We start from the raw sequence: 27,796 nt of genomic DNA, 5'->3' as shown, positions 1-27,796 counted from the left end.
ATCTGACTCAACATCAATGGGAGAAGTGGCGGGAAGTAGGGATTGTCAATGTGGAGAACAGTGAAGTGCAGGGAGCCCCACTAAAGAGATGGCGTTGGTAGGCGGGTGGCAGGTTCAGATAATAGTGTTAATGACAGAAACTGACAGATGGCTCAGCAGTTAGGAATACTGGATACTTTTCTAGAGGACCCAAGTTTGGTCCTTTATCCCCACTTCAGGTAACTCCAGCTCCAGGGCACCTCCGCAGACCCACACCCCCACACACAAATAAAAGTAAATCTTAAAAAAGAAAACAATTAGAGAAGCAACCACAGTAACAGTAACCATTGCTTCCACTAGAGGAAATGTGTGCCACGTTTGTGTTTATTTGTATACATTAAGGGAGCAAGAGCCTGCAGGTTTTAGTATTAAGGAAGCCTCCTATGGGGTTTAGGTTTATATATGCACATACATAAATCTAGCTTCATGCAGTTTTCCAACTTCCCTCAAAAGGTGAACAGATAACCACCCAGTGCCTTACCATAGTATGTAGGTAGTAAGTAACAGATCTCGTGTTCAAGCTCATTTCTGTGTTGGCTCCAAATCCCAGTGGTCTGACTTACCATTTTGAATTTTTCAGTGGCACAAAAGCATCTTCTGCAACCGTTCTGTTGTTTGCCTTCTGTATGGTGCTCAATGAGTAACATGAGCCACTCAACACTCTACTGTGAGAATGGCTTTGATGACTCTCCTAACTGTGGGCTAGTTAGGAATTTGAGCATGCAAACACTAGGTGCTGTGGTGTGGCTGCAATCTGTGTCTGATAGAACCAGGGCAAAGCATGGTCCCGGTTTAATGGTTTTGAGAGGTGGTGGAACCTTTAGAACTCTGTCTTAGAAGTGGCTTGATGTTTTCTTCAACATTTGGCCCCCTTTCCTTTCCTGGATGCATGCCCACTTGTGTTTTGGCTTTTCTGCTATGCCTGTTGTAGCACATGACCTCCTGAATTTTACTCCTACATTCTCCTGCACTTTGTGGTAAAGAGCAACAGTTTTCAAGTTTCTGAAAACAACAGCAACTTCATGAAGACAAAGGTAAACCTTAACTACATTGTGCTAATGCACAGTATTGACTTAGCTTGGCTGTCAAGAGACGGTTGCTGGTGCCATGGTTTTGGACTTTCAGAACTGTGAGCCAAAATAGGCGTCTTTCTCTCTCAATCACCCACTCTCTGAGCTTCAGAACAGTAGGCCAGGCTAAGCTATGCTGTTTAGTAAGTTAGGTGTATTAAATGCGTTTTCTCCTACTCTGTTTTCAGCTTACAGGGAACTTATCAGAATGATTTCAGTGGGGGAGTGAGTGTCTGAACCCTCAGGTCTAAGTATCTGTGTTCCATTCCCGCCACGTAGCCCAGTGAAGAGTAACTAGAATTAGTGTGTGCTTTCTGCCTTCAGATTCATCCACAATAGAAGTAGGTTTCGTCATGGTCTAGCAGTTTTCCCAAGCAGGGTTGTTATATGAGATAGAGAGACTGGTCTCTACTACTGAGCCCCAAGCCAACTGTGCTTAGTTGGGGTCTAGATGGTTCCTGCATCTGTGTGTCTTGGAGCCTACAAAGGACCTGGGCACCCCAGGCCTGGGCTGGGATCCAGGATCCAGGGCTGGACTGAACCTCTAGCTCCTGGCATCTTGCTCCTTTTCTGTTTTACTTGTAGCCTTTCCCACTATAATCTCTGTGTTCAGCTCCAGATAGTTTCCTATTCCAGTTAGAACTTAGCCTGTTTTACTGGTGGAATAGTTTGACAGAAGGAATTTATGCCACACACACTTAGAAAACAGAAACCTCTTAGCCTCAACTTCCTTATCAGTAAAAAGAAGTGCTAAGACTGTATGAGGTTAAGGTGTCATTCCCAGCTTCAAGACTCTGTCCTACATTCAATGCTGTGTGCTAATGGGATGGCATGTCTGACACCAGGTGTCCTGACTGGTACTCACTGGGTTTTTCCCTTTGATGGCAGCAGAGACATCCGGGTTACCTGTGGGGAAACAGTGGAGAGAGCTCTTCCCTCCCTCTCTTTCCTCTTTCCCTCTCTACAGTCCCAAGGTAGCAAAGGGAGCTGACCAGATACAGGAGACCTTTCTAGCAACCCCCAAGGAGCTCCTGATTTATTTATTAGCTGCCATCTCCCTCTTCTCCCCTAGGGAAATGCTGACCCTGTGCCGTGAGGCCTACACAGGAGTGCAGCACCCATCAATCATGCTCTCTGTCCCTGTTAAACTTAACCTCATCTAACCCCTGTGTTCTCCTGCACTTGAAAGTAAAGAGAAGAGTGTTCAACTTTTTCAGTATCACAGCAACTTCACGAAGATGTTGACCTCTGACTGCATTGTGGTAATGCACAGTATTGACTTGGCTTGATTATCAGAGTCTTCCATTTAAATATAGGCAGAGTGGTCACACTTAGCCTTTACCACAACCCCATGAAACGGTCTTTCTGCATGTGGGAACACCTAGGCACAGGATGGTGAGGTCATCTGCTGGCATTCACACAGGTGCTCACTAGCCAGAGAGAGCCCCTCCCATCTCTGAAGGCCTTGGGGAGTAACCAGACAGCAGAGAAAGGTGTCTTCTTACTCAGTTATCTGTGGCCAGAAAATTCCTGTTGGGGTCAGGACCCAGTTGCATTTGGAAACAAACATCAGTGTGAGGTGAAGAGTAGAATGTGGTCACCACAAGGGAAGAGCAGCTGGAGTTTCAGAAGTTCACACGGCCTTAGATGTAGCTGCATTGTGTCCGTGTAGCTGCATTGTGCCCTCTCCCTCCAGACTAGCCTCCTAAGGAGCTCTTGGCCATGTGGCATGTTAGACCATGTGAGAGCCCCTCCTGGGATGTGGGGGTTCTGTTTGTATGCAAGCTCATGTAAGACAGTTTTTCTTCAGGAAGTGGGCCAGGGTGGTTGGTTAGTGCCTGCTCCAGGTACTACCTACTCCTGCTTGACTTTACAGGGCCATGCTGGGGGCTCAGACCAGAGGGCAGATAACAACCCCTTCCCCAGTACACTCGGGGTGGCCCGCCTGTGAATGTGTATGTTGCATCAGAGCAGTGAAAGCACAGGTTGTCTTTGCTCGTGTGAGCCCCCTTGTCCTTTTCCATAGCTTCCCCTGAGACTTCTGGGTAACGCTGTTTCCCTTGGCCACACTTGGAGCTCCCTTAACCGCAGAGGTTCTGGCCCTCACTGGGTTTGGTTTCTGGCACCTTATTCTTCTGCAGTCACCTCACTGAGCACTCTGTGACTGGCTTTGGCCCCTCAGGCTCTCCACCTCCACCACCACCACCACCACCACACCACATCCCCCCACACCTCCCACCCCCCACCCCCACACACACCCCCCACACACCCCTGTCTCACAGTCCTCTCCTCACCATGCACTTTCCCATCATCCCTCACTTCATTTGCACCGGATGCTGAGCTGCCCTGGGGTCAGGAAGATGGACTGCAGGGGCTCTTAGCTTCAGGCCACTGAAAAAGATAGCGGCAGAGAAGTGCTGTGCTCCAGGCCTGCTGCCATCCTAGAGCAGACACTGAGTCCCAGAGGACAAGGCCTTCCTTCCTTGATCCTTCTGCCCTGACCAGGACCACTTGAGGTCTCTATCTGGAGGAGAACAGTTTAGGATGTCTGGCTTGTCACTTAGCAACCATCTCTACCCTGTGCCCTCCCTAAACCCTGGAGGTGGGCCCCAGGGGATGGGAGGCAAGGCCCACAGGCCTGCTGAGAGTCCCAGATGAGTAGAGCAGGGCCAGCATGTTACTCTCTCTTCTTTTCTAGCAAAGGTTACCTCAAGCTCTGAGGGTCATCTCAGGCTATGTCTGGCTATAAATACTGTGTTTCCTGGGGGATTACCTGGGCTCTTCTCCTAGCTACACCCTCTTAGGCTAGACTGATCCTTCCAGGGCCAGTGGTTCTCTCTAACTGCTTATCCCCTTAGCCAGGTAGGTCACTGCAGACTTGTGCATTCAGCTGTGACTACTGGGGACAGGGGAAAGGGTGAGGGGAGATTCAAGAATTTGTCCTAGGCTAATGGCCCTTGTGTCTTGGACTGCTGGCACCAAGTGACTCTGATTCTTGCTTTCTTCTGTGTGGAGCGTCATCTCTTTTAGCTAGCACAAGCCCAGGCTTGTCCATAATCAGTACTTCAGGGCAGGACACTTTTGGCCCCATCCCTAGAACCAGGCTTGGGGTGGAGCTTGGTAACTGAGCATGGAAATAGCTGAGGGATTTCTGTAGGCATAAATAGGGCCAGCTCATGGCTTGGGAGGATTGCCTTGGGAAGTCTCTGCTCCCTTTTGTTGGTCTCCAGCTCAGTATCACATCTCAGGGGCTCTGTTACTCTAGTCTCTGAACCACAGGCAGAATCTCCTGGGATGTGAAATCAAGATGCAGAGGGAAGGCAGGTGTGAAGGCACATGCCTGTAATCCCAGCACTCAAGAAGCTTAAGCAGAAAGAGATGAGGTGTAGGGCAGCCTGGCTAAAACAGTAAGACTCTGTGTGAGTGTGTGTGTGCGCGCGCGTGCACGTGCGCACACGTGCGTCTGTCAGTTCATTCTCATTTCAGCAGATGTTTCTGAGAATCTGTATTGTGCTCGACACCCTCAAGGCACTGGGCTATTGAGAGCAAAGTCAGGAAGTCTGCTGTGCCTTCCTGTGTTTCTGAGAACTCCTGTTATATGTAGTCATTTGTCTGAGTCAGCTGTTGGGACTAAACACACACACACACACACACACACACACACACACACACACCAGCACCACTAGGCAAATTGGAAAGGATATTTGTAGTATTCTTTCCCTGCTTTCCTCTCACTGCCCTCCCTTGGGTGGTAGTGCCAGACACTGCTCATTAGCCAAGCCAAGCCACAGCAGCCACCATCATTATCCTTTCCCAACCCAGACACTGTGCCCTCTTGCTCTCTCCTCCTTACCTCTCCAAGTCAGCTTGGCAGCCATTTCAGAGGTCATGTGTTGAGCTGATTTATGTTAACCTGTGCATTATCACAGCATTTCCACTCCTGATGATGGAAAATGAGCCACGCCAAGGATACCAGGCAGGGGAGTCATATGATAGATACTGTATTAGAGAGAGAGAAGTCACTTACATGAGAAGCCGAGAACTGAGGTCAGCACTCTGCTCGTCTCCGACCTCGATCGCAGCCCCAAGAGAGAGCTAGTGTGCCTTCTTTCCCTTTATCTCTCCTACCCCCACATACCTGTGACCACACCCAAACAGGCATAGTCAGTGTTGTGGGTACCATGAGCTCTCCCCCTACACACTTTTATTCTGTGTTTACAGGTAGGGTTTTATTTGGGGGTTTGGTTTTTGAGACAGGGTTTAATATAGGGTAGGTTGGCTTTTAACTCCATATGCAGCAGAGAATGACCTTGAACTCTAGCTCATCCTGTCTCTACTTCCCAAGTCTAGGATTACAGGTATGTACACAGCACCTAGGTACAAATAGGGTTTTTTGGTTTCCCATGCTGGGGTTCAAGTACAGGGTCTTGTACATGCTAGCTAGATAAGCAGTCTGCTACTGAGCTATACCCTCACACCTGTCCTCCAGAATCCACACATGCTCTGTGACCCATGCTCACACACATAATACCTACACACACACAGGTCTCAGGGATCAGACTCATGTCATCAGACTTATGCATCAAGTATTTCTACTGGCTGAACCACCTAAGTTTTGTTGGCCTGAGGCTGTATTCTTAACCAGTACCCCAGAAGCTCCATTGCAGGGGCTATGCGATCACTCTCTGAGACTTAGGCCATTCCTGTCAATGAGACTTTCTTCCCAGTCTCAGGTATCTTTTGCTGTTATCCGCCCACTTCCATCATAAGAACCCAGGATCCTGCAGATCGTCTCCTGTCTCTTATGGGGATGTACCTTAACTACTAGAATATTGTGTCTAAAATATTTTGTGGGCTGCATCCAGAACAGGGAGCATTTCCTTTACTCCATCTTTGCCTGGAGAAGTGAAGTCCTAAGTAGTTGCCAGTGGATGTTTTTGCTGTTGAACCCAGCAGAGCCTGCCCTGGACCTAAACAAAACTGCTAGTGCTGCCAGGCTGAAACCCTAGAACTGTGGCACTCAGTTTCCTGGCTCACCACCATCCTCAGCTCCACTCACTGGTTTCCTGAGTGCTTCCAGCTTTTCTCTGGCTGCTCCCCAAAATACCATGTGTCCTCTGTGCTTATTAATAACTTTCATGGTAATCTTATTACAAAAGCAATTCTCATTGTAGAAAACTTGGAGAATATAAGCAAAAAATAAAAAAAAAATCACTGGTAACTGCCATTCAGTTATAACTACTGTTCACATTTCAGTATAAATTCTTCTGCTCTTTTTAATACTTATATAATTATGCATACTTTCAGTAGCCAAAGCTGGGGCACAGAGCACTTGCTGTTCTAGAACCTTTCTTCCTTGTTATAAAGTGGCTGCCATTGGTAGCCTGGTACAGACACAAGTTTTATTTCCTCTTTTCCTGGTCATATGAATTTCAGTTGTCCCAGCTTTCCCTGCTAAAACCTTGCTGGGTTAAACAGCTTTGTCTTAGTGCTCTTTTCTTAGAATAAATTCCTAGAAAGCCAAAAGTTGAGCCAAAGGGATGTACTTTGTAGTTCTTCTGATATCCTATCAACTAAGTGGGCTTAATAAGGTATATAAAATTTACGTGGCATATGAGTTTTCATATCCTTTTGAGACAAAATCTCATATAGCCCAGCCTAGCCTCAACTCACTCTGTAGCCAAGAATGACCTTCAGCTTCTTCTTGCCTCCACCTTATGAATCTTAGAACTACACAGTCTTGTGCCCAGTTTGTGTGATACTGAGGATCAAACCAGGGCTTCATGTATGCTGAGCAAGCACTCTGCCAACTGAGCTAATTTTTTTACATTTATTTATTATGCATACAGTATTCTGCCTGCATGTATGTCTGAGAAGAGGTCACCAGATCTTATTATAGATGGTTGTGAGCCACCATATGGTTGCTGGGAATTGAACTCAGGACCTTTGGAAGAGCAGTCAGTGCTCTTAACCTCTGAGTCATCTCTCCAGCCCTATTTTTTTTTTTTAACTTACTTTTCTTTCGAGGACAAGGTCTCATACTGTAGCACTAGCTAGCCTTGCATTTTCTATAGAACAGGCTGGCTTCAAACTCCTGGCAGTTCTTCTGCCTCAGAATCCTTAGTACCATTACAGGCAGCTGTCCAATTTGATTTTAATGTGCTTTTGCATGCATGTGTAAGTGTGCACTCGAGTGTGTGTTGGTATACACATGCATACATGCCAGAACACTCTAAAAGAAGTTGTAGGATCAGGCGGTGGCCCTTACCTTCCTCTCTGAACCAGGCTCTGTGTGATGCTGTGTACGCCACAGTAGCTGCCCTGATGGGTGGCGTGGGGTGGTCTTCATCTCACTGTAGACGAAGCGCATGTATTTACAGCTTGCACTACTTGCCCTGCTTTTACATGAGTTCTGGGGATTTGAACCTAGGTCCTTATATTATGTAGCAAGTGCTTTACTCACTAAGTCATTTTCCCCAGCCCCAGTTTTTTTGTGGTTGTTGTTGTTTTGTTTGATTCAAATACCTACAACATATCTTGAAAGTAAAGTTTGAAAGTCATCATCAAAGCCGGGTGTGGTGACGCATGCCTTTAACCCCAGCAGAGTCAGATGAGGCCAGCTTGGTCTAAAGAGCTAGTTCCAGAACAGCCAAAGAGCTATACAGAGAAGCCCTATACAAAAAAACAAAACAAAATAAAGCTGTCATTAATTTCCATGCTTGGGTGACAAACTTCCTTTCTGTTTTTGATTTTGTCTGATGGTGCACACCGGTATGTAGGGCTCAGACATCCAGGCATGTGTCCTGTGTGTGTTCACATTTGTGCCTGGAGAGCTGATATTTTTGTGCTGTGTTTGACCCATTGATGAAGGCACCAAGCTGGCCCAGAGATGCTGCTACTGCCCTCTGCTGCCGAAAAGGAGAACATCACTGAAGCTACCAGCTGGGGTCCTGCTTCTCTGGTGTTAACTCTGCCTATTCTTTGCTCCTGCCTCATCACCCTGTTCTACTACTGTCTCATGTCAAGAATACCCTCCATGGATGAGGGAAGCTTGTAAGGCCTTGTGTCCTGGGTCACTGTGGGTGCTGTGGATGCTTGGAGAGGCTCGTGTACAGTGTCAGTCCCTGGATGGGAAGTGTAAAAGACTCTAGAAATTTAGCTGCTGTCTGGGTGGAGGAGAGATAACCCCAGAGCTCTAAGAGGTTGATGAACTAAGCAGCATTCCCCAAGAGGCTGTGAACAAAGGCAGCTACCAAAGTGATGTAGAAGTGTTCAGATGACAGACGCTGTACTGCCATGCCCTGCGTTTATGTGGATTCTAGAGATTTGAACTTGAGCCCTCACAGTTGTACAGCAAACCACTATAGGGACGATATTGTCAAGATCAGTCCCGTTTACAGAGAGAGTACCCAGGAGAGGCATGCGTGCATAATTACAGTTCAGGTGTCCTTAGGATCACAACTCAGTAACCTCGGTGTCAGGCACAGTGAGGTAACATTGAAAATGTCGGAAAGCTTGCCTGTGTCTGTAGGAAACCTGTGCTTAGCAAGCATGAGGACACATCCTTGTAATTGTGCATAGGGAGGTTAGGACAATAGGGTTAAGGTTAGGAGTTCAGGGCCAGATTCTCATCTACATTGCAAATTCAAGACCACCCTAGACTGCCTGAAACCCTGTCTTTTTTGGGGGGGGGGAGTGTGGAGGGTATTCGAGACTGGGCTTCTCTGTATAGCCCTGGTTATCATAGAACTTGCTTTGTAGACCAGGCTGGCCTTGAACTCATTGAGGTCTGCCTGCCTCTGCCTCCCAGCCTCCCAATTGCTGGGACAAAAGGTGTTCACAGCTATGCCCAGCGAGACCCTATCTTATAGAAAATGAAAGAAAGGACAAAAGACCGTGCTGCCACTCAGTTGTATCACTTTTTCTCAGTCCCCAGCAGGTTAGGAGTTGCCCATGCACCAAACCTGACCTCTGCCCAAGCTAGAAGCAGCAGCAGACAGAAAGGCCAGAAAGAAATGGCATGGAGCAACAAAGGAGGCTCAAGAAGCATTGAGCAGGGGCAGAAGCGCATGCTCCGCGACCCCAGGGCCGTCCCTGCCACTGCACTGGCAGTGTCTCCTGAGTCAGCGCTGGTCAAGGAGGAATCACCAAGACCCAAAGAAACAGGAGCAAAGGGCGCAGGGATCACAAGGGGAACCGCCTCCTTGTTCAGGGCTGAAACATCTTCAGAGTTCATCCCACAAATGCGCTTCTGTTTCCTTGGTGCCTCCTTTCTTTCCATTGATTGTGTTTCTACTTTTGTGGTTGGCAGAGGATGTAGGGACTGTTTTGATTTTATAATGGAAAACCTGTAGCCCCAACAATTACCAAATATCCCACCTTCTACCCCTGTCCCCCATCAGCAATGTTCTTTCTTGCTGAAATCAAGGTGGTTTGTGCACCGGAGTCCATTTCTGGGCTCTGTTTTTCATTCTTTTGGTCTATTTGTCTGTTCTGTTGTGATGACTGTAGAATTATACTGTGCCTTGATAATGGGAGTGCAGGCTATCCCACTGTATTCTTGTGCAAAAGCAGCTTGTTCTTCTACACAAATATTCCCCCCCTTCCTTCTTGTTTTATGTGTGTGGAAATGTATATGTGTGATATATGCGCATGCCCATTCTCAGAGGCCAACAAAGGAGATTGCTGGGTGTTCACCTAATACCCTCCACCTTTTCCCCTTAGGACAGGGTCTCTCATTAATCTGAAGAGCTAAGCTGATGGCCAGCAAGCCCAGTAGTTCTCCTGCCTCTGTGCCGCACTGTACCAAACTTAACGTCACTTACTCATGCACCTGTCTTTTTAAATGAATTCAAGTCTTCATGTTTGTAGAGCGAGTGCCCCTACACACAGAGCCATTTCTCCAGCCAGTCTATAAAATCTTAGAATTATCCTTCTATTACCTTGGAGAAAACTCCCAGTTAAGAACTTTATTGAGAACCAGGGGTGTGGCACATGTCTTTAATCACAGCACTCTGAGGCTGAGGCAGGTGGATGTCTGAATTCCAGGCCAGCCTGGTCTATAAAGTGAATTTCTGGACAGCCAGGGCTACAGGGAGAAACCATGTCTTGAAAAACAAACAACAGCAACAAAACTTTATTGGAGGTCTGAGAAGTAGCTATGTGGCTAAAAGCACGTTCTGCTGTTTCAGAGGACCTGAGTTGGGTTCCCAGTACCTACATCTGTTAGCTCATGGCTGCCTGAAACTTCAGCTCCAGGGGATCCAGCATCTTCTCCGGGACTCTTCATGAGTACCTGCACTCACATATATACACAGAGACATACACATAGCCACATAATTAAATATAAATCTTTTTAAAAAGAAATTTCGTGGCAGTCCTTAGGAGTCGAGCTGCCATGAAGTTCTCAGAAAAGTGCCACTTTTCCATTTTGTTTCAGACACTGGCAAGAACTTAAGTATGCTTCTTCTGGTACTTTGGGCTGCCCTACTTTTTCTTCGAAGCCCCCATCCCTGCCTTGTTGCTGCCTTTGCCATGTGGGAGCCGCCATGCTGGTAACTCAGACAGCATGGCTTCTTTCTTGCCCGCCTCCTCCTCCAGGCAGCTACTGAGATTTCCACTTCCTGATCTAGGGTAATTCCCTTTTCACCACTAATAAAACTGTCCTCAAGCTCAAAAAACATCTTTACTAGAACTGAACTAAGTGTATAGGTCAGGTTAGGGAATAGACATCTAGATGACATGTGTCCAGAGGCCAGGGTGGGATGTCATCTGTCACCCTCCACTTTGCTTTAAAACAGGATTTCAGTGACATGGAGCTCACTAGGCTACACTGGCTGGTTTCTAGACCCGACATTTATATGGGTGCTGAGAATCTAAACTCAAGTTGTCATGCTTGCATGGAAAGACCTTTACCCACTGAGTCATTCCCCAGCTCCCGGATAATGTTTGCCTCTTTCCCATTGTTACCTTACACCAGTTCTGATGTAAAGCATCCCGTGGCTGGTTTTTTTTTTTTTTCTAACTCTAGAAGTTCTAGATGGCTCTTTTAAATGCTACAAGGTCTTTATAATCCCCTTTCCTTAGCAGTGTTTTAAGGACTCTTACTTCTTAACGTTACTATTTAATAGACTGCTGTAAGTCCCAGTTCTGAAGTACTGGAAAGTCTGATTCTTCTGCTGTCTGCTACCTCTGACTCATACCTCTGTATTTATTGCATCTCGTGGCCTTTATTTTTGTGAGCTTTTTGTTTGTTTTGTTTGAGAAGAAGTTTCACTGAGAACCTAGGTTGACATGAAACTCGATGTGTAACACTTGCTGACCTCAAACTTGTGATCCTCCTGCTTCCATCTTTTGAGAACTGGGCCACTGGAGGCATGGGCCACCACTCTTGCCCCACCCTCCACCCCTTAGTGCGTAGCTTCCACTGTCCTAGAACTCACTCTGTAGGCCAGGCTGGCCTTGAACTCAAAGATCTGCCAGCCTCTTCCTCCCGAGTGCTGGGTGCCTCTGTTGGTATTTTCAAAGCTTGGTTTGAAGTTGTTTTCTTCCAGAGAGAATTTGTGTTTCCCAGGAACACTTTCTATTGCGTGTTGGCCACAGTTTTCTGTTCACACTCAGGGAGGGAACTATGTGTTTTGGAGTGCAAGTTGCAGGATTTAGTAAAACCTCTCCCTCAGTATCTGCCTTGTCACCTGTGAAATCACATCCTGGTACCTACCACCTAAGGCTGCAAGACGGGAATGGGATCGTGCACATAAATAAGAAGCATCAGAGGTGGTCAGTGAGTAGCATGCTCTTGCACTGAATAGCCCCGGCCAATGGGAGCAAACCAGTGCTGCCTTGGCCACGGCTAATAGCATGACCCTATTGAGAGCACAGACTTGAACTTGCTGTGTAGGTGAGGATGGCCTTGAACTGGCTGTCTAGTCAGGGTGAATTTTAGTGCTTCACTTAGCTCCTGTGAGCTCTCAGCTTTGAGATATCAGAGCCTCCAGGTGCCTTTGAGAGACAGAAGCCTCTGCCTGCCTCAGTCTTGACCATGGTCTGGAGTTGTCTTAGAGATCATTTGGAACCAGATAACAAGAAAAATGATGCTTAACAGAAATTACTTTCTTCAGATGCTGTAGGAAATGGTTGGCTATTAGTTAATCATGGATGCACCTCAAAAATAGAACAATTATGTATATGTACAAGGGCCTGGGCTCAATGCTAGCACTATAAAAAGAAAAGAAAACAGCCATTATAACTATGTGGTACTAATAAGTTGTCAGAAATTTTATGTGTTTGAGTGTTTGCCTACATGTAAGTCTGTGCAGGCGTGTATGCCTGGTACCTGTGGAGGCCAGAAGAGGGCATTAGGTTTCCTGGATCTCGAGTTATAGACAGAAGTGTGCCAACATGTGGGAGCTGGGAAGCAAACAGGGCCCTCTGTAAGTGCAGCCAGTGCTCTCGGCCACACCTTGTCTGCTGCGCTCCACAAGGGAGGGGTGAGACTACACTTATGGGTCTTTAGTAAATCACCACATAAGGTGCTCACTGATGGATCAGGGCTGCAGGACAAGGACTCAGGAGCCTTGTTGCTCCCGGCAGCCCTGAGCAGGGGCAGAAATGGGTTTATAAGCACAAAACTCACAAATACCTGTCACAGTTACAATTTTCCACCAATCAGGATCCAGAGAATAGGGACTTTCCTGTGTATTCCATCATTGTGAACAGATACAGAATGTAAGCTTTTCAGTCCAGCCAATCGGATTCATTTGTTCTTCTGTTGTTAGGAACAGCCTTAATGTTTTAGATGACCAGGGAGCATAACAGACAATCTCTATTGTCTAAGGAGGTTGGTCAGCCATTGGAAGGTTCCCAGCTCCCCTAAGGCTTGGGAACCTGAACTTTGTTTCTCTCTAGAGGTAAAATGGAATCTGAAGTCAAAATGGCAGTGCTTAGGACAAGGTGCTTTGCCTACTCCCTTCACTCTTAACTGCTGAGCCAGCTCTCCAGCCTCAAATTGTTCATAATTTTTAGGCATGTGGAAAGTAATATAAAAGGAAGTAAAAAGAAAGTTGAAATTGTATATTGGCATGAAAATATCTTAACTCCTTTCTGGGAGGAAGGAATGTAAAGAAGTGTATTTAATAGCATGACCCTAGTGCAGAGTTCAGAAGGATACTCCTGTACTCAGGAAAAACAAATACGTAAGGAGACTTTTTGTTTGTTTTTAAGGCAAAAAAAAAAAAAAATAGCCCAATCTGGCCTTGAACTTGCTCTGTAGACAGATGACCTTGAGCCCTGATCCTCCTGCCCTAACTCATAAATGTTGGAATTAGGGTGAGCACAGCTTGTTAATAGTCATTCCTTTTTTTGTTTTTGTTTTGCTTTAGTATGTGTGTGTGTGTGTGTGTGTGTGTGTGTGTGTGTGTGTGTGTGTGTGTGTGTTTGAAATAGAGTTTCTCCATGTGGCCCCGGCTGTCCTGGAACTCATTTTATAGCCCAGGTTGGCTTTGAACTCAGAGCTCTGTCTGTCTCTGCCTCCCGAGTGCTGGGATTAAAGTTGTGTACCACCACTGCCCAGATATCCATTCCTTTATAATGATGGGATTCTCTGTAATTTCCTCCCAATGATAGTAGAGTACAGTGGTAAGAGGCTGGGCTTGGAGTCAGAGTCATGCATTTAGTATCTGTTTGGCTTTTAACAAATGACAGGCTTTTGCTTTTCCCATCTGTTTGGGTTGTTTTGAGCTATAGCTCTGTGGCAGAGTGCTTGCCTAACATGCAGAAAGCTAGTTTGAGGGAAGGAAGGAAGGAGGGAGGGAGGGAAGGGAGGGGAGGGGAGGGGAGGGGAGGGGAGGGGAGAAGAAGGAAGGAAGAATCTTGAGTCCCAAGAACTAACCTGTGTTCTGGCATACTTGGCTGTTAATGTTTGATGTTACTGGGTTTCTCCTTGGTTTAAAGTTTATTTATAGCAAAAGGGCAAAGGGGACCAATGGCAGCCTATTGGGTTCTGCTTTGTGGACTTTTAAGGTATTGTTTTGACTATTTATAAGGTAGGTGGCATATTTATGGGCATACAATGACCTTTTTTCCTCCAAATCCTGGGGGCTGGATCTTCTAGTAAGGTAATTCTTCCTGTGATCCTCTTTAAAAGCTTAAAGGGAGCCATAATCACAATTCAATGTTTTATAAAGAAACTGGACTGCTTTGAAGATGCAGACCTGTCATTAGTGCCCAAGTGTGTCAGCTGGGAAAGTTCACTAGCACCATAGTTTCTGACAGTGGAGAGAGCCTGACTGCAGCTTCAAGGATGTTCAGCCAAGGCTCCTGGCCATCAGGGGACAGAGCTGCCAGCATACAGTTGTGCTTTCCTTGATAACCCACCCAGCCCTGCCTTATTTTGTTATGTCTACATATATGTATGGTTTCCAGGCTTCATTCATGTATGATAAAAATGAACTCTTATTTTATGAGCATTGGTGTTTTGCCTTGTGTGTTGAGTCCCTTGGAACTGGAATTACAGACAGTTGTGAGTGGCCATGTGGGTGCTGGGAATTGAACCCAAGCCTTCTGGAAGAGTAATCAGTGCTCTTAATCACTGAGCCATCTTTCCGGCCCCCATATACTTCTTTATAATCAAAAAGCAAGGTAAAAATGTACAATAACAGCCCATTCTCTTGGGAGAATGCTAAGCCTAGATATAGCAGGAAGACCTTGGTCCTGCCTCAAAGTATTACGCCAGACGTCACTGACTCCCCCAGGGGAAGCCTTACCCTCTCTGAGTGGATGGGGCAAAGAGTGGGAGAAGATGGAAGCAGGAGGAGGGGAGGGAGTGGGAACTGGGATTGATCTCATTGTAAAATGAGAAAAGATTGTTTTAAAATTTAAAAAAATTTTTTAAATGTCCATTAATACCAGGCAGTGGTGGCACGCGCCTTTAATCCCAGCACTTGGAAGGCAGAGGCAGGCCATTACTCACATATCCCTCATTAGCCAAAATCTTTTGATTTTAGAAGATGCAGAAGTGACCAACAATCAGTAGAAAGCAAACCTCAGCTTTTAGTTTTGGTCTTTTCCTGTGCTGGCAATGCCCAGTCTACACCTCCTATACTGGGCAGACACTCAGACTGAACTGTATCTGTAGATTATGGAGTCTGTGTGCGTTTTTGTCTCAGAATATTTTCAATTTATGATGGATTTAGAGGTGCATTGTAAGATGAGGTACAGTACATTCGTATAGAACATGCTTGGCTCGGGGGCTAGAGAGATGGCTCAGTGGTTAAGAGCACTGGCTGCTCTAACAGAGGCCCAGATTCAGTTCTAGTTCCCACATGGCAGCTCACAGCCATCCATAACTACAGATCCAGGAGATTTAATATTCTCTCCTGGTTTCCTTGGACATCAGACATGCACATGGTATGCACATATAAAAATAATAAATAAGAGACAAGAACATACTTGACTGAAAAATTTATTTCATATCCCTAACTTGGGTTTCCAGACTTGTCCTTGCTATTAAGAGAGTGTCCCAGTGCCCTAAATAAGTAGGAAGCAGTGCAGCAAAGGACCTGATAGGCCGGGTCAGAGAGAGGGCAAATTATAGCTTAGGTGGCTTCAGAGATGCTCAGCCTCTGCATCTTCTTGCCCAGGACGAAACGAGCCCTTGAAGAAGGAGCGACTCAAGTGGAAAAGTGACTACCCCATGACTGATGGGCAGTTGCGGAGCAAGCGAGATGAGTTCTGGGACACAGCACCTGCCTTTGAGGGCCGCAAGGAGATCTGGGATGCCCTCAAGGCTGCCGCCTATGCTGCTGAAGCTAACGACCATGAGCTGGCTCAGGCCATCCTGGATGGAGCCAGCATCACCTTGCCTCATGGTAAGCAGGCAGGGCCTAGACTCCATCCTTGCAGGGGCGGGGCGGTGTCAGGGTTTGCTAGCACAGAGGTGCAGGTGCAGGAAAGCCACCTCGTGTCAGTAGTTTAGCTGGTGGAGATGGAGGAATATGCATATATATGTGGTTATCTTGTTCATTTAAACAACTCTTTCTGGCATGAACAAAGAAATATAAGACACAAAACCAGGCATGGTAGCACATGCCAGTGATCCCAGCACTTGGGAGGTAGATACAAGGGGATCTGAAGTTCAAGTTCAAGGCCAGTCTGAGTTATACAAGACTGTCAGGGAGGGAGGGAGGGAGGAACAGGACCTCCCCCCTCTTGCCTAATGAGAAGAAAGAAAGTCATTAATAAAACCTACAAGCTGCAGTCTTGCTGGATGTACTTAGGGTCTCAGAGCATTTGAGGCACTGATCTGGAGCCTTCTGCTGCATTGTCTCCTTTCAATTCCTAGCACCCTCATTAGGCTGTATAAGGAAAGCAGTAGTAGAACTCCAATCACAGACCTAGGTCTTGACTGTTTCTTTTCCAGCTTGTGACCTTTTCTAGCTGTGTGGCCCTGAGCAGGGCATGCCGTACATTAAAGCCTGAGCCCCTTGCCACCACAAAGGATCGATCAGGGTGTACATAATATCACCTAGTCCAGTACCAGCACTTAAGGGGTGTTCAAGACTCTGTAAATGCATTCCTACTTGCATTACATTATACCAGTAAGGAAAATGGGGCTCAGTCCAGTGCCTAGTCGAAATGTTGAATAAACAAATGAAAAGTAACATGCCATGGCTGATGGAGCCAGCCCCGTGTTCAGATGTCCCAGAGAGTCGAGACTATGGGATAAGACTAGGGACTGTGAGCTAGCTTAGTGAGTGAGTTAATCTGCTTAGACTGCTGTAACAAAGCACCACAGACAGGTTCCGTAAACACTGGAAATCTTTCTCACAATTCTAGAAGCTGGAAAGATCAAGGACAAAGTGTCAGCCATTTAGTTTTCTCCTCTTTGCTGTTTTCTTATGGCAGGCAGAGAGGATGGGGAGAGTTCTCTGGAACCTTTCCTTGTAAGAAAACTGATCCCATCAGATTATCTCAACATTATCATTTACTCATATAATCTTATTACTTCCAAATATGCTTCAACATAGGAATTTGGGGGACATGGTATTCAGTGCATGATAGACAGCAGGTCCCCAGACTACACTGATTGCCCTGCCTTTCCCACAGGAACCCTTTGTGAATGCTATGATGAGCTGGGCAATCGCTACCAACTGCCCATCTATTGCCTGTCACCACCTGTGAACCTGCTGCTGGAGCACACAGAGGAGGAGGGCCTGGAGCCCCCTGAGCCCACCCCTAGTGTGCGCCGCGAATTCCCACTGAAAGTGCGCCTCTCCACAGGCAAGGACGTGAGGCTCAGCGCCAGCCTGCCCGACACAGTGGGGCAGCTCAAGAGGCAGCTGCACAGCCAGGAGGGCATCGAGCCATCCTGGCAGAGATGGTTCTTCTCTGGGAAGCTGCTTACAGACCGCACACGGCTCCAGGAAACCAAGATTCAAAAAGACTTTGTCATCCAGGTCATCATCAACCAGCCCCCACCACCCCAGGACTGATAGGCAGCTGACTCCTGGGAGGAGAGGCCATGGGGGCCCTGCAGGCTGTGGGGCCTAGGCCTGGAGCAGAAGGCCCCCTGCCTGTTGCTGCCTTCAGTGCTGTTGTCTTCTTCAGGGGCGCCTCCTGCCACCCTGCTGTGTGGCTCTCACTGAGCTATGAAGGGATTTGCCTTCCAGGGCACTGGATCCACCAGTGCCCGGCACCTGGGGGTAGTGCTCCTTGCCAGCCGCACACAGGCCTTGGCCAGCCTTGTCGGAGCAAAGGCCCCTAGCACTTTCCACCACAGGGTGGAGCCACGGGCTGGCCTGCAGACCCTAGGACCCAGGTCTGTCATCTGGTGCCACCACTGTGCTCACTCCAGTTTCTGCTCAGGGTTGGAAGCAATTGCTGTCTCCCCCTTTATCCCTCACCATGGCTCTGCCCTGGGCACAGTGCCAGTCCCCTGGAGGGGAGGGAATCACCAGTGAGCCCCAGGGCTTGGAGAACTTGAGGCAAGCCACCCTGCCTCTCCCTGCACCCAGCACAATCGGCAGAGATGAGGCAGGTGGCCAGATAGCCAGGCTTTATGGCAGGGGTCTACACAGGGCCATCCCCAACTGTAACCCAGGCAGGGTGGGTCTGTAGCCTGGTCATGGCTCCAGCAGGGCCCTGTGTACAGACACATCTGCATTTTATCAATAAAGCCTTTTGCTCCTCTGTTGCCTAGCCGTTAACTTGCAGCCCACAACACAGTGGCTCAGGAATAGATGGGCGCAGTAGAGCATCTCCTCTTGTGGGAGCTGTTCCTCTTGTGAGCCCTAATCTCTTCCGAGCCCTCTGTGTTCCTGTGAACCCTGAAAACAGCCACCTTTGCTTTTCTTTAAGTGGAGATGGTGCCGCCTGCCCTGCCTCCTGCAGCAGTTGCTGGGCCCGTGAGGTGGGAGGTACTTGTGAAAGCGTAGAGTGCCCAGGGAAGACAGCGGAGCTGTAGAGTGCCCACGGAAGGCAGCGGAGCTGTGTGCCTGCCGCCCTCAGGGCCAGCTTGGAGTTCTCGGAGACACAGTGCCCATGCTGTGTCAGAGCGAAACTTTCAGAAACCAAAGGGGGCCAATTTCTCATGTTTCCTCTGGGGAACTGTGTGCATCACTAGAAGGGGATCTCAGATAAGGTGTCACCAGGGGTGTCACTTACAGTTGTAGACGTGCAGAGCTGGGCCATCTGCAGTCTGCTAGCAGGTTAAACCTGGGTCACAGTGACCCGGGGCTCCAGGCTGGGAGTCCCAGATGTGGAGCTCAGTGAGTGCCTTCCCTCTGTGTACCCTTCGTCCTCCCAGAGTGTGGCCAGCTTCACCCAAGGCAGCCTGGCATTGCCTAGCACTCCTTGTCAGCTGGCCTTGACTCTGCACTCTGTCTTCTGGAATCTCACAAAGCAACATTGTAAGTTCTTCTGAGGGTCCTGGGAAGAGGAGGCAAACAGATGGACAGGGTCTGGTTGTGGCTAATGAACATTCCATTGAGTGTAGCCATGCTTCACTGGGGTGTGCTCCAACTCCTGCCTGGAGAAGATCCCAAATGCCCCTAGGAACACACAGGGCCCATATTTTGGTTTTTCAGACCCCTTGTCTGGCACTATCTGGACAGGATTTCTTGGTATCCAGCAGGTGGCACTGCCATCTAGGACAGTGGCAGCATGTCCGTTGTTTACACGGATAAGTCCTAGCTACGACTTATCCGGTTTCAAGCACTGAGGATACACCGGACCCCTTCCTGCAACTGTCCTCTTGGGGCGCTGTGCCTTCTGGCTCTGGCAAGCCAGAGGTTAGGGGAGGGGCAACTTCCCTGGCCTGGGCAGTGTTTTCCCATGCTCCCTGGGGCTGTCCGAGGTGAAGGTGACAGGTGGAGGAGGCAGGTGGAGAATTGAGTCAGTGAGCTCATGACAAAGGCGCCCAGTGGGCGGGGTGGGTATTCTGGCCTATAAAGACCCTATGCCCTGTGGCTTGCTAAGGCAGTCATGGAGGGCACCATGGAGGGTCCCGAGGCAGTGCAGAGAGCCACAGAGCTCATTGAGCAGCGGCTTGCCCAGGAGGAAGAAACTGAGGTGGGAACCAGGGTAAAGGGTATTGGGGAGGGAGGACTCCAGGTTAAGGAGTCCATCTGTGGTGTCATGGAAGGGAGAGAGTGGCTACTGTGTGGGTACAGGCAACATGCTGGACAGGTATTTCCTGGGACCCAGCCAGGCCCATTTCCACACCAGGATGCTCTTGATGGGGTTGTGGGTGGTGAGAGATGGGGCTTCAGCCCCTCAAACAGGCATCTGGAAAGGGCGGACTTTCCCAAGACCCTGCCCACTCACGTGGGCTAGACTGGATTGTGCAGGAAAAGCCAGGAAGGTCCTGAGACACACACCCCAACTGTCCCCTGGATGCCAGGGCAGGAACATCTCCATGGTTTAGTTGCTCCAGGAGAAGGAACTGGTAAGAGTAGGGAAGGGAGATGGGGAAGGCCCTCTGGGACTCACCCAGGCAGTGCTTACAGAAGCCTAAGGAGCAGGTACACTTTCTCTTGGATAGGTAAGTGGGGCCGCAGTCCTGACTTGTCCCGCTCTCAATTCTGTTCAAAACAGCTGAGGCAGATGTGGTGGTACACACCCATATTTTAGAGGTGGGCTACATGGGGAGATATTCCCACCTCTCCCAAAAAGAGCCTGAAGTCCAGTGCATGGGGGAAGGCGGGCATTAATTTTAACCAACACTTCTTATTTGCATCATAACTAAGAAATTGGCAGAGGGCAGAAATGGCTAAATAGAAAATGGATGTGAGGAGCACAGTGGGTGTCATTCCAGGCCTCTGGGACTGTTCTGAGCAGGATGGTATGTGAACTGGCCTTTAGGAGTGCTAGTGCAGTCAGAATATGGCGAGAGTACTTCAGGCGAAACAGCAGGAGCCGGTCTCCGTGGTGAAGTGGCGGTAATGCATGTGTGAGAGTAAGTGCTAAGGCTGGAAAGGAGGCAAAGGACAAACTAGAGAAGGCCGGGTAAGAGGTGCGTGTTCTGTGGGCAGTGGGGAGCCACCAGATGCTACAGAGTGGGCCAGAGTTGTGCCGTCTGACCTGTATTAGAGACAGCTCTCATGTCTCTAAAAGGAATGTTTTGAGTGGGTGGATGGGGGCAGCTACAGGAACTCAGCTTAGAGGCAGCAGTCATTTAAGAGAAGAGATGACTCAGATGTATCAAAGAGGAGTGTGGACAGCACCTGGGCATCCCTGGATCTCCAGGAATCTCTGCCATCCCCGCCCCCACGGCCCCAGCGTGTGTGCATGGCTGTTGCTGCTGGGCAGGAGAGGCATAGTGCTGTGTCATTTCTGGAGTGCTGCCACAATACTGGAACCTTCTACAAGGGGACACAGAAAACGGTCCTCTTCCAATTCATTCTCCCAACAAATATAGCCTCAGGGCTGCAAGGACACAGGTGCCCACAGAGCTAGCCTTCTCACCCAGCTCCTCTGCCTGGCAGCCTCTGGGCTGAGCTCTTCACAGCCAGTCTCTCTAATCTGAAGGAAGTGTGGTCTGTGGAATCAGGTGGGAGTTTCGTTTTGATTCATAAACCTGCATCCAATTTCACAAACGTTCATTGAGTGCAGACTCAGCCAGCCCACAAACACAAATCCAAAGGGAGTCTGAATAAGAAATGGGTAGCGCTGGAATCCATAAATAACCCCTCCTGCCTCACAGGGAGCCTCCAGCAGCCTGTGGCTCCTCACGTTTGGTAGAAACAGGAGGCACAGAGGCCGCCTCGGGTTGCAGCTTACCAGGTAAGGCCATCCTTACCCAGAGCTACAGGATGCCAGAGATGCTGAGTCTGTATGCCATTACTCATTCACTCCCCCACCATCCGTTCATTTAACAAGCACTAGGTGAGCAAAGACTACATGCCAGGCCCTGTCATAGTGGATGCTGGAAATGGCAGGTGATGCAGCCAAAAGTCCCCCCTCTGTCAGCTCCCTCAGTCAGCAAGCCAGGGTCCCACAAGAAGCAGCAGTTTTAGGCCGAGGTCATGTCTCTCTTCCTGGAAGAAGATGCATTGTTTTGGGTGAGACCAGCACAGGGAAACCCCAAATCATAGAATCATATAAACCTGGCAAGAAAGGCAGTCAAGGAGACCTTCAAAAGGAACACTGGAGAGGAATGTATCTCAGTTGGTAGAGCATTGGACTGATGAGTGATGCCCGAGTTTCATGCTCAGCACTGCAAAAAAATAAAAGTAAATGGGAGGCATCCGAAATAAAACCTACTGCCAGGCAGTGGTCTACAGAATGAGTTCCTGGACAGTCAGGACTACCCACACAGAGAAACCCTGTCTCAAAAAGGAAAAAAAAAAAAAAACAACACAGGACTGTGTGTGCAGGCTATAGAGAAATATGATATCATTCATACAAAAGACATACATGCTAGAATATGTTGTGGTGGTTTTTGTTTTGGGTTTTAAGACAGGGTCTCACTATGTAGCCCCAGCTGGCCTGAACTCACTGTGCGTACCAGATTGGTCCGAGTGCAGTGTGCTCCTGTCCTGAGTGCTGAGATTGTAGGTGTGAACTACCACACCCTGAAAGAGTTCTCATAACCTTCCACTTGGCTGAGAACCACACCGATAGCCGTCACCAAATAATCTTAAGCTTTCAATGACTTTCCAGAAACTTAAAAAGGCCGCTCCTGGGAAGCTGTCCATGGACATGCTGGTCCTAGAGGAGGAGAAGCGCCTTGGGATGCAGAGTCCCGCTTTGCAAAAGGTTAAGGTAAGTGGAGGACCGATGGCAGGGCAGCTAGACTCCCTACCCAGCTCATCTCGCTGCCAGCTGAGCTCCTGAATCATCCCAGTTCCCCAGTCTTCGCCTGAGTGTGGAGGTGATGAATCGTCTCCATGCAGGGCCAAGAGCGCGTGCGCAAGACATCCCTGGACCTGCGGCGCGAGATCATTGATGTGGGTGGGATCCAGAACCTCATAGAACTGAGGAAAAAACGCAAGCAGAAGAAACGAGATGCACTGGCTGCGGCCCAGGAGCCACCCCCTGAGCCGGAGGAGATTGTAAGGGTCCAGGGATGGACAGATGTGGGCAGGGGGAGCCTGGAAAGCCCCGAAGTTCCCTACTATTCTGTGAGTGGATGCTCTTCCTGCAGACCGGCCCTGTGGACGAGGAGACCTTCCTGAAAGCCGCAGTGGAGGGGAAAATAAAAGTCATTGACAAGTATCTGGCAGATGGAGGTTCAGCAGACACCTGTGATGAGGTGACAGCCCCCTCCAGTGCCCCTGCCTCCCCTGTAGGTCCACCACCATAGCCGGCTCAGGTCCTGGATCTGCTCCCTCTCAGGGCTTGTTTGAGAAAACTCACGGATGCTCTTAGGGTGGACGCTTCCTCCCTCACTCCACAGCTTCCCAAATCCTTTTTAGACCTTTCCCCAGCTGAGACCACATCTGTAACAAGTGCTACATGTGTTTCTGTATAGGAGATGAAGGAATAGAATCCAGTTAAGAGAGCTCAGGCTCAGGAGATTTGGGCTGAAACCCTATGTCTCCACTCCCTAGCTGTGGGACCTGTGACTGGGCTGTTACCTCTCCAAGACTCAGACTCTGCTACTGCCTTCCCATTATGTTATGATCAAATGGACCAATGAGCGTTGAGTGGGTGGGAAGATTATAAAGCACGTGCTGAGATAGGATTCTTTCTTTCTCATGGCATACGCTCATGCTCCTTTTTATAATTACATTTATTTATCTTGAGACAAGGTTTCACTGTGTAGCTCTGGCTCTCCTGGAACTCACCATGTAGACCGGGTTGTCCTTGAACTCACAGAGATATGCCTGCCTCTCTGCGTCTGTGTTCTGGGATTAAAGCCATGCACCATTGTTTATTGATTATTAATATCATTAGTATTATTTGCAGTGCCAGGACATTGTGTGTGCTGGGCGAGTCTCATCCCAGCCCCTGGTTTTATTGTTCTGTGGTGGAAGTATATAACATGAAATACGTCATGCTGATTCGGAGTGGCGCTAATTACATCACAGTGTTGTGTGACTATGGCCACCCTCTGGTTTTTAAATTTTCCTGTCACCTGTGGTACTTTTTTCCTCTGGAATTGCCTCTTGGTACTTTTCAGATGCTCTCACCTCTCACACGGGACCAAGCCTGCCAGTGGCCGCCCACCCTTGGGCCTGCTCTGCACTGTACTAGACTACAGCTTTTCTGTTCTTTTGCCTCTCGGGTCTTAACCTTTTTTCTCCCATTTCCTGTAAAATAAGAGTACAAAACAAGAAAAAACGAGAGGAAGGCCATGAAAGACTGCCATAGCCAGATTATCAGCGTGTAGAAAGACTTGAATTCCCTGAACCCAAAGCAGAAAGTGGCCTTAAGAGAGGGAAGTTTGTTCTTTCCTCGAAATCAGCAATTAGGTGTGACCTGCACATCTGGACCCTGCCTAGCACTTGGGGAAATAGAGTTCAGCCCGCCAATGCTCCCTTGTACTCAGGAATCACCTGGGAGCAGCTTGGCATGGAGGTCTCAGTGAAATCATGGCACATGAGCTGTGAGTCACCACCAAGCATCCTAGCACATGAGGGCCGAATAGCTGTGCCCAGCAGAGAGCCAGCTGCACCAGCTGTGTGAAGGCTGGCTGGCTGCTTGGGGACGAGGGAAGAGGCTGGAGCACCAGGGCAGGCTCCAAGGCCAATCTTAGTAAAATCTGGCTCGACACAGAGCACATGGACACCAAGTTTTGGCAGGGCCAAGACCTCAGTTTGATGGGGTATAGGCTCTGACCTGGCACTCAGGCCTGACAGTCTCTCTGGGGACAGTTCCGTCGGACAGCCCTGCATCGAGCTTCCCTGGAGGGCCACATGGAGATACTGCAGAAACTTCTGGAGAATGGGGCCACCGTGGACTTCCAGGATCGGGTGAGACGGCAGGTATTGGGTGGGAGGTAAGAAGTGGATCTAGTATCAGTAGAATTCTACTTCCTGTCAATTGGCAGCAGGCTGCCAATAGGGGCAGGCCCTATCTCTGTGTGTTCTGTGACATTGGGTAAGCCCCATCTCCCCGCTGAGTTGCCTCTGTGACTCTCACTTGGACTAGTTGGGCCCTGGGTTGTCTGTCTCACTCCCTGTTGCTTTTTTTTTTTTTTTTTTTTTTTTTTTGTTCTTCACCTTCTCGGCCTCAATCCTTTCCCCAGAAAACGTTCTCCCCTACAGTTCTGCCACTAAATGCCACCCATCCCTTCTAGCTGGACTGCACAGCCATGCACTGGGCCTGCCGTGGGGGACACCTGGAGGTGGTGAAACTCCTGCAGAGCCAAGGAGCCAATGTCAACGTGAGAGACAAGGTGAAGCTGCGGTGCTCGGTGCAGTACACACTGGGTGCTGCAGGGAGGGAGGGGCCCCAGGGCAGGTAAGTAGTGGGCTAGCCCAGGGTCTACAGTGACCGTGGAGAACTTCCAACCCTTCAGGAAGCTTGGGAGCAGTGCTGAGAGGCGAGAGAAACAAAAGACTACTCTCGAGGAGGTGTGGCCCACTGCGAGGCTGTAGGATTTGCATATCCATGCCATCCTTTATCATCCACCTGACACACAGCTTATCCATTTTCTTACTAATCTATCATCCTTGTGTCTGTCCATTTCTTTACATGCAATCTTTTTTTGGTTTTACGAGACAGGATTTCTCTGTATTGTTTTGGAGGCTGTCGGTCCAGCCCGGCCTCCCGGCCTCGAACTCACAGAGATCCACCTGCCTCTGCCTCCCGAGTGCTGGGATTAAAGGCGTGTGCCACCACCGCCCAGCCCTACATGTAATCTTGACCTCTGAGATACTGTTCTTCAGCTGTAAAACTTGTGGGTTCTTGTGCAGATTAGGAGGGGAATGTTTGTAAATGAATTACTTTTTAACACATGAGGCTTTTTCCATATCTGTCACAGCCATCCTCAACTAACGGTATCTGATATGATTATTAAAAAGAAGCTGGGCATGGTAGTACACACTTTTAACTCCAGAACTCAGGAGGCAGAGGCAGGAGGATTTCTAAGTTCAAGGCCAGCCTGGTCTACACAGTGAGATTTTGTCTCATTATTTTAAAAAACTGGGCTGGGAGGGTGACTCAGTAGTAGCATCCTTGCTTAGCACGTGCAAGACCATTGGCTCAATCCTCAGTATCCCAATGAATAAACTAGTCAATTAATTAAAAAAGAACCTAGGCATAAGCAGTGCCCCTCTGCAATCTCAGCACTGAGGAGACAGAGACAGGAGAATTGAGAGTTTGTAGCTACCTGGGCTACCCAGTGAGACCCTGTCTTTTTAAAAAGAGTAGAGGGGTGGACAGTAGTAGCTCACTGCTAGGCCAGAGGGGAAGCACAACAGGCCAGCCAGAGGAGGCAGCACTTAGAGCTGTATAATTAGACTACTGGGAAGCATAGTGGCATGTTGTACCATTGTCTCCTGTCCAAGGCTCTGGCCTTGGCGCTTAGACTTGGAAGTAGGAATGTGCTGGAGATAAGATAGCTCCCCCACCCCAGAACACCATATTCTAGCCCGTGTGCCCACTGTCCTGCTTCCTCTCCACACAGCTCCTGAGTACTCCCCTGCATGTGGCTGTCCGCACTGGACACGTGGAGATTGTGGAACACTTTCTTTCCCTGGGCTTGGATATCAATGCCAAAGACAGGGTGAGTGCTTGCTTCCTTCCCTGCTCAGCCACCGTGGGTCTGAGGGCAGCTCGCAGGGTGCCATGGGTGAGTAGTCCTTCCCAAAAGCACTCTAGGGCTGCAGCTTCTGAGCCGTGCTATCTACCCCGACTCTAGGAAGGGGACAGTGCCCTACATGACGCTGTGAGACTCAACCGCTACAGAATCATCAAACTGCTGCTCTTACATGGGGCTGACATGATGGCTAAGAACCTGGTGAGTTTATTTCTCCGGCTTGGTGCAGGGTGAGCACCTAAAGCCGTGGCTGCATAGTGGGTGGTCTGCAGAGGCAACGGGGCAGCCCCAGCTGAGGCACACATGCCATTGGCTCTTGCCCACGCCACCCTGATCACCTACCTTCCCAGAGCTCTCTATCAAGGTCCAGACCACAAGTTTAGAGAAACAGTAGGAGGGGCGGTGAGAGGACTTTGCCAAGGTCCCCATATATGGCAAAGGGGATCCCAGTGTTCAGGCCCAATCCTGGAGGTCCGGATGGAAGAGAAGCCAAGTCCTTGGTTGGTGTGACCATTCTAGCATATCAAACGGTGGGCCTCAGGTTTTCTGAGAATGGATGTCCTCTGATCCAAGCCTATGTTTTAGTCCACAGAACAATCACAAAGGAGGGGCATGGAAAGGTTCCTCTGTCACAAGAAAGGCTAAGGGACACTGAGGAGGTCGAGGAGCATGCGGAGAGGGTGTGGATGGTCCCAGCTTCAGCACTGCAGGCATTGGTGCTGGACAATTCACAGTGAAGGGACTTTCCTGTGCCTTGTAGGAGGGTCATGCAGCATCCCCGCCCTCTGCCCACTGGACACCAGTAGCACCCACAACCTCTAACTGTGAACTGCAAGATGTCTTTACCCCTGGGCATTTGCCTCCAGTTGCGAACCACAGATGTAGCCAAGAGCAATTTCTGGTGGGCTGCTGAAACCTGAATAGTCTCCTATTTTTTTTCCAGGCAGGAAAGACCCCAACGGACCTGGTCCAGCTATGGCAAGCAGACACCCGGCATGCCCTGGAGCACCCTGACCCAGAATCAGAACAGAACGGACTGGAGAGGCCTGGGAGTGGGCGTGAGACCCCCCAGCCTGTACCAGCCCAGTAAATACCTACCCCAACTGGGCAGTAGTCCCTACTATGAGCTGCCTGCAGCCAGTCTGGCAGGAACACTCAGACTCAACACAATAAAGTGCTGTCTTTGCTATTTGTGGTGTTTGGGTCCATTTGTGCTCATGCAGGAACGAAGACTGGGTGTGAACTTGGGAACAAAGGGAATGTGGAATCCCTTGACTCCAGAGTTAAGCAATTTCCCTACTCTGGCCTGGCCTTGCCTTGTCTGCATCATCCTGTTTTCTTCCCTAATCCCTAGAGCCAGGATTGGGATATATTCTTCTCAGTGGTATACCGGTCCTCTGCCCTCCATCCGCAAGACTGTTCTATGGAGGTGTGTGTCTGTGTGTGGCCAGCAGAGGGATTACAGCCTGGCAGAAGCCAGGTG

General features: G+C 49.0%; 2 protein-coding genes across 2 annotated transcripts in view; both read left to right on the top strand.

The window, feature by feature from the left end:
* Positions 1–18,296, top strand: part of Ubtd1 (ubiquitin domain containing 1) — a 55,390-nt gene extending 37,094 nt beyond the window's left edge. The window contains exons 2-3 of the mRNA XM_005063597.4: positions 15,749–15,976; positions 17,214–18,296. Of these exons, the coding sequence (XP_005063654.1) occupies positions 15,749–15,976; positions 17,214–17,599 (614 nt within the window). The 3' untranslated portion in view covers positions 17,600–18,296. The remainder of the gene's footprint in view (positions 1–15,748; positions 15,977–17,213) is intronic.
* An 82-nt stretch (positions 18,297–18,378) lies between these two features.
* Ankrd2 (ankyrin repeat domain 2) lies at positions 18,379–27,502 on the top strand. The gene is made up of 9 exons (XM_005063596.4): positions 18,379–19,676; positions 22,269–22,370; positions 22,502–22,660; positions 22,753–22,860; positions 24,425–24,523; positions 24,850–24,948; positions 26,182–26,280; positions 26,416–26,514; positions 27,257–27,502. Exons 1-9 carry the CDS (start codon positions 19,590–19,592, stop codon positions 27,401–27,403), a joined length of 999 nt encoding a protein of 332 aa, XP_005063653.2. The 5' UTR covers positions 18,379–19,589; the 3' UTR covers positions 27,404–27,502.
* The last annotated feature ends 294 nt before the right edge of the window (positions 27,503–27,796 follow it).

This window comes from Mesocricetus auratus, unplaced genomic scaffold, assembly GCF_017639785.1.
Source record: "Mesocricetus auratus isolate SY011 unplaced genomic scaffold, BCM_Maur_2.0 Super-Scaffold_4256, whole genome shotgun sequence".
Classification (NCBI taxonomy): domain Eukaryota; kingdom Metazoa; phylum Chordata; class Mammalia; order Rodentia; family Cricetidae; genus Mesocricetus; species Mesocricetus auratus.
Note: the sequence above shows the minus strand (reverse complement) of the source record. Positions and strands in the feature narration are given on the sequence as shown.

Coding starts and splice junctions, on each gene's coding strand:
- Ankrd2 (XM_005063596.4), top strand. CDS start 19,590: ATGGAGGGCACCATGGAGGGTCCCGAGGCAGTGCAGAGAGCCACAGAG. Junction 22,861..24,424: donor CAGCAGACACCTGTGATGAG/GTGACAGCCCCC, acceptor CTCTGGGGACAG/TTCCGTCGGACAGCCCTGCA. Junction 24,524..24,849: donor CCGTGGACTTCCAGGATCGG/GTGAGACGGCAG, acceptor CATCCCTTCTAG/CTGGACTGCACAGCCATGCA.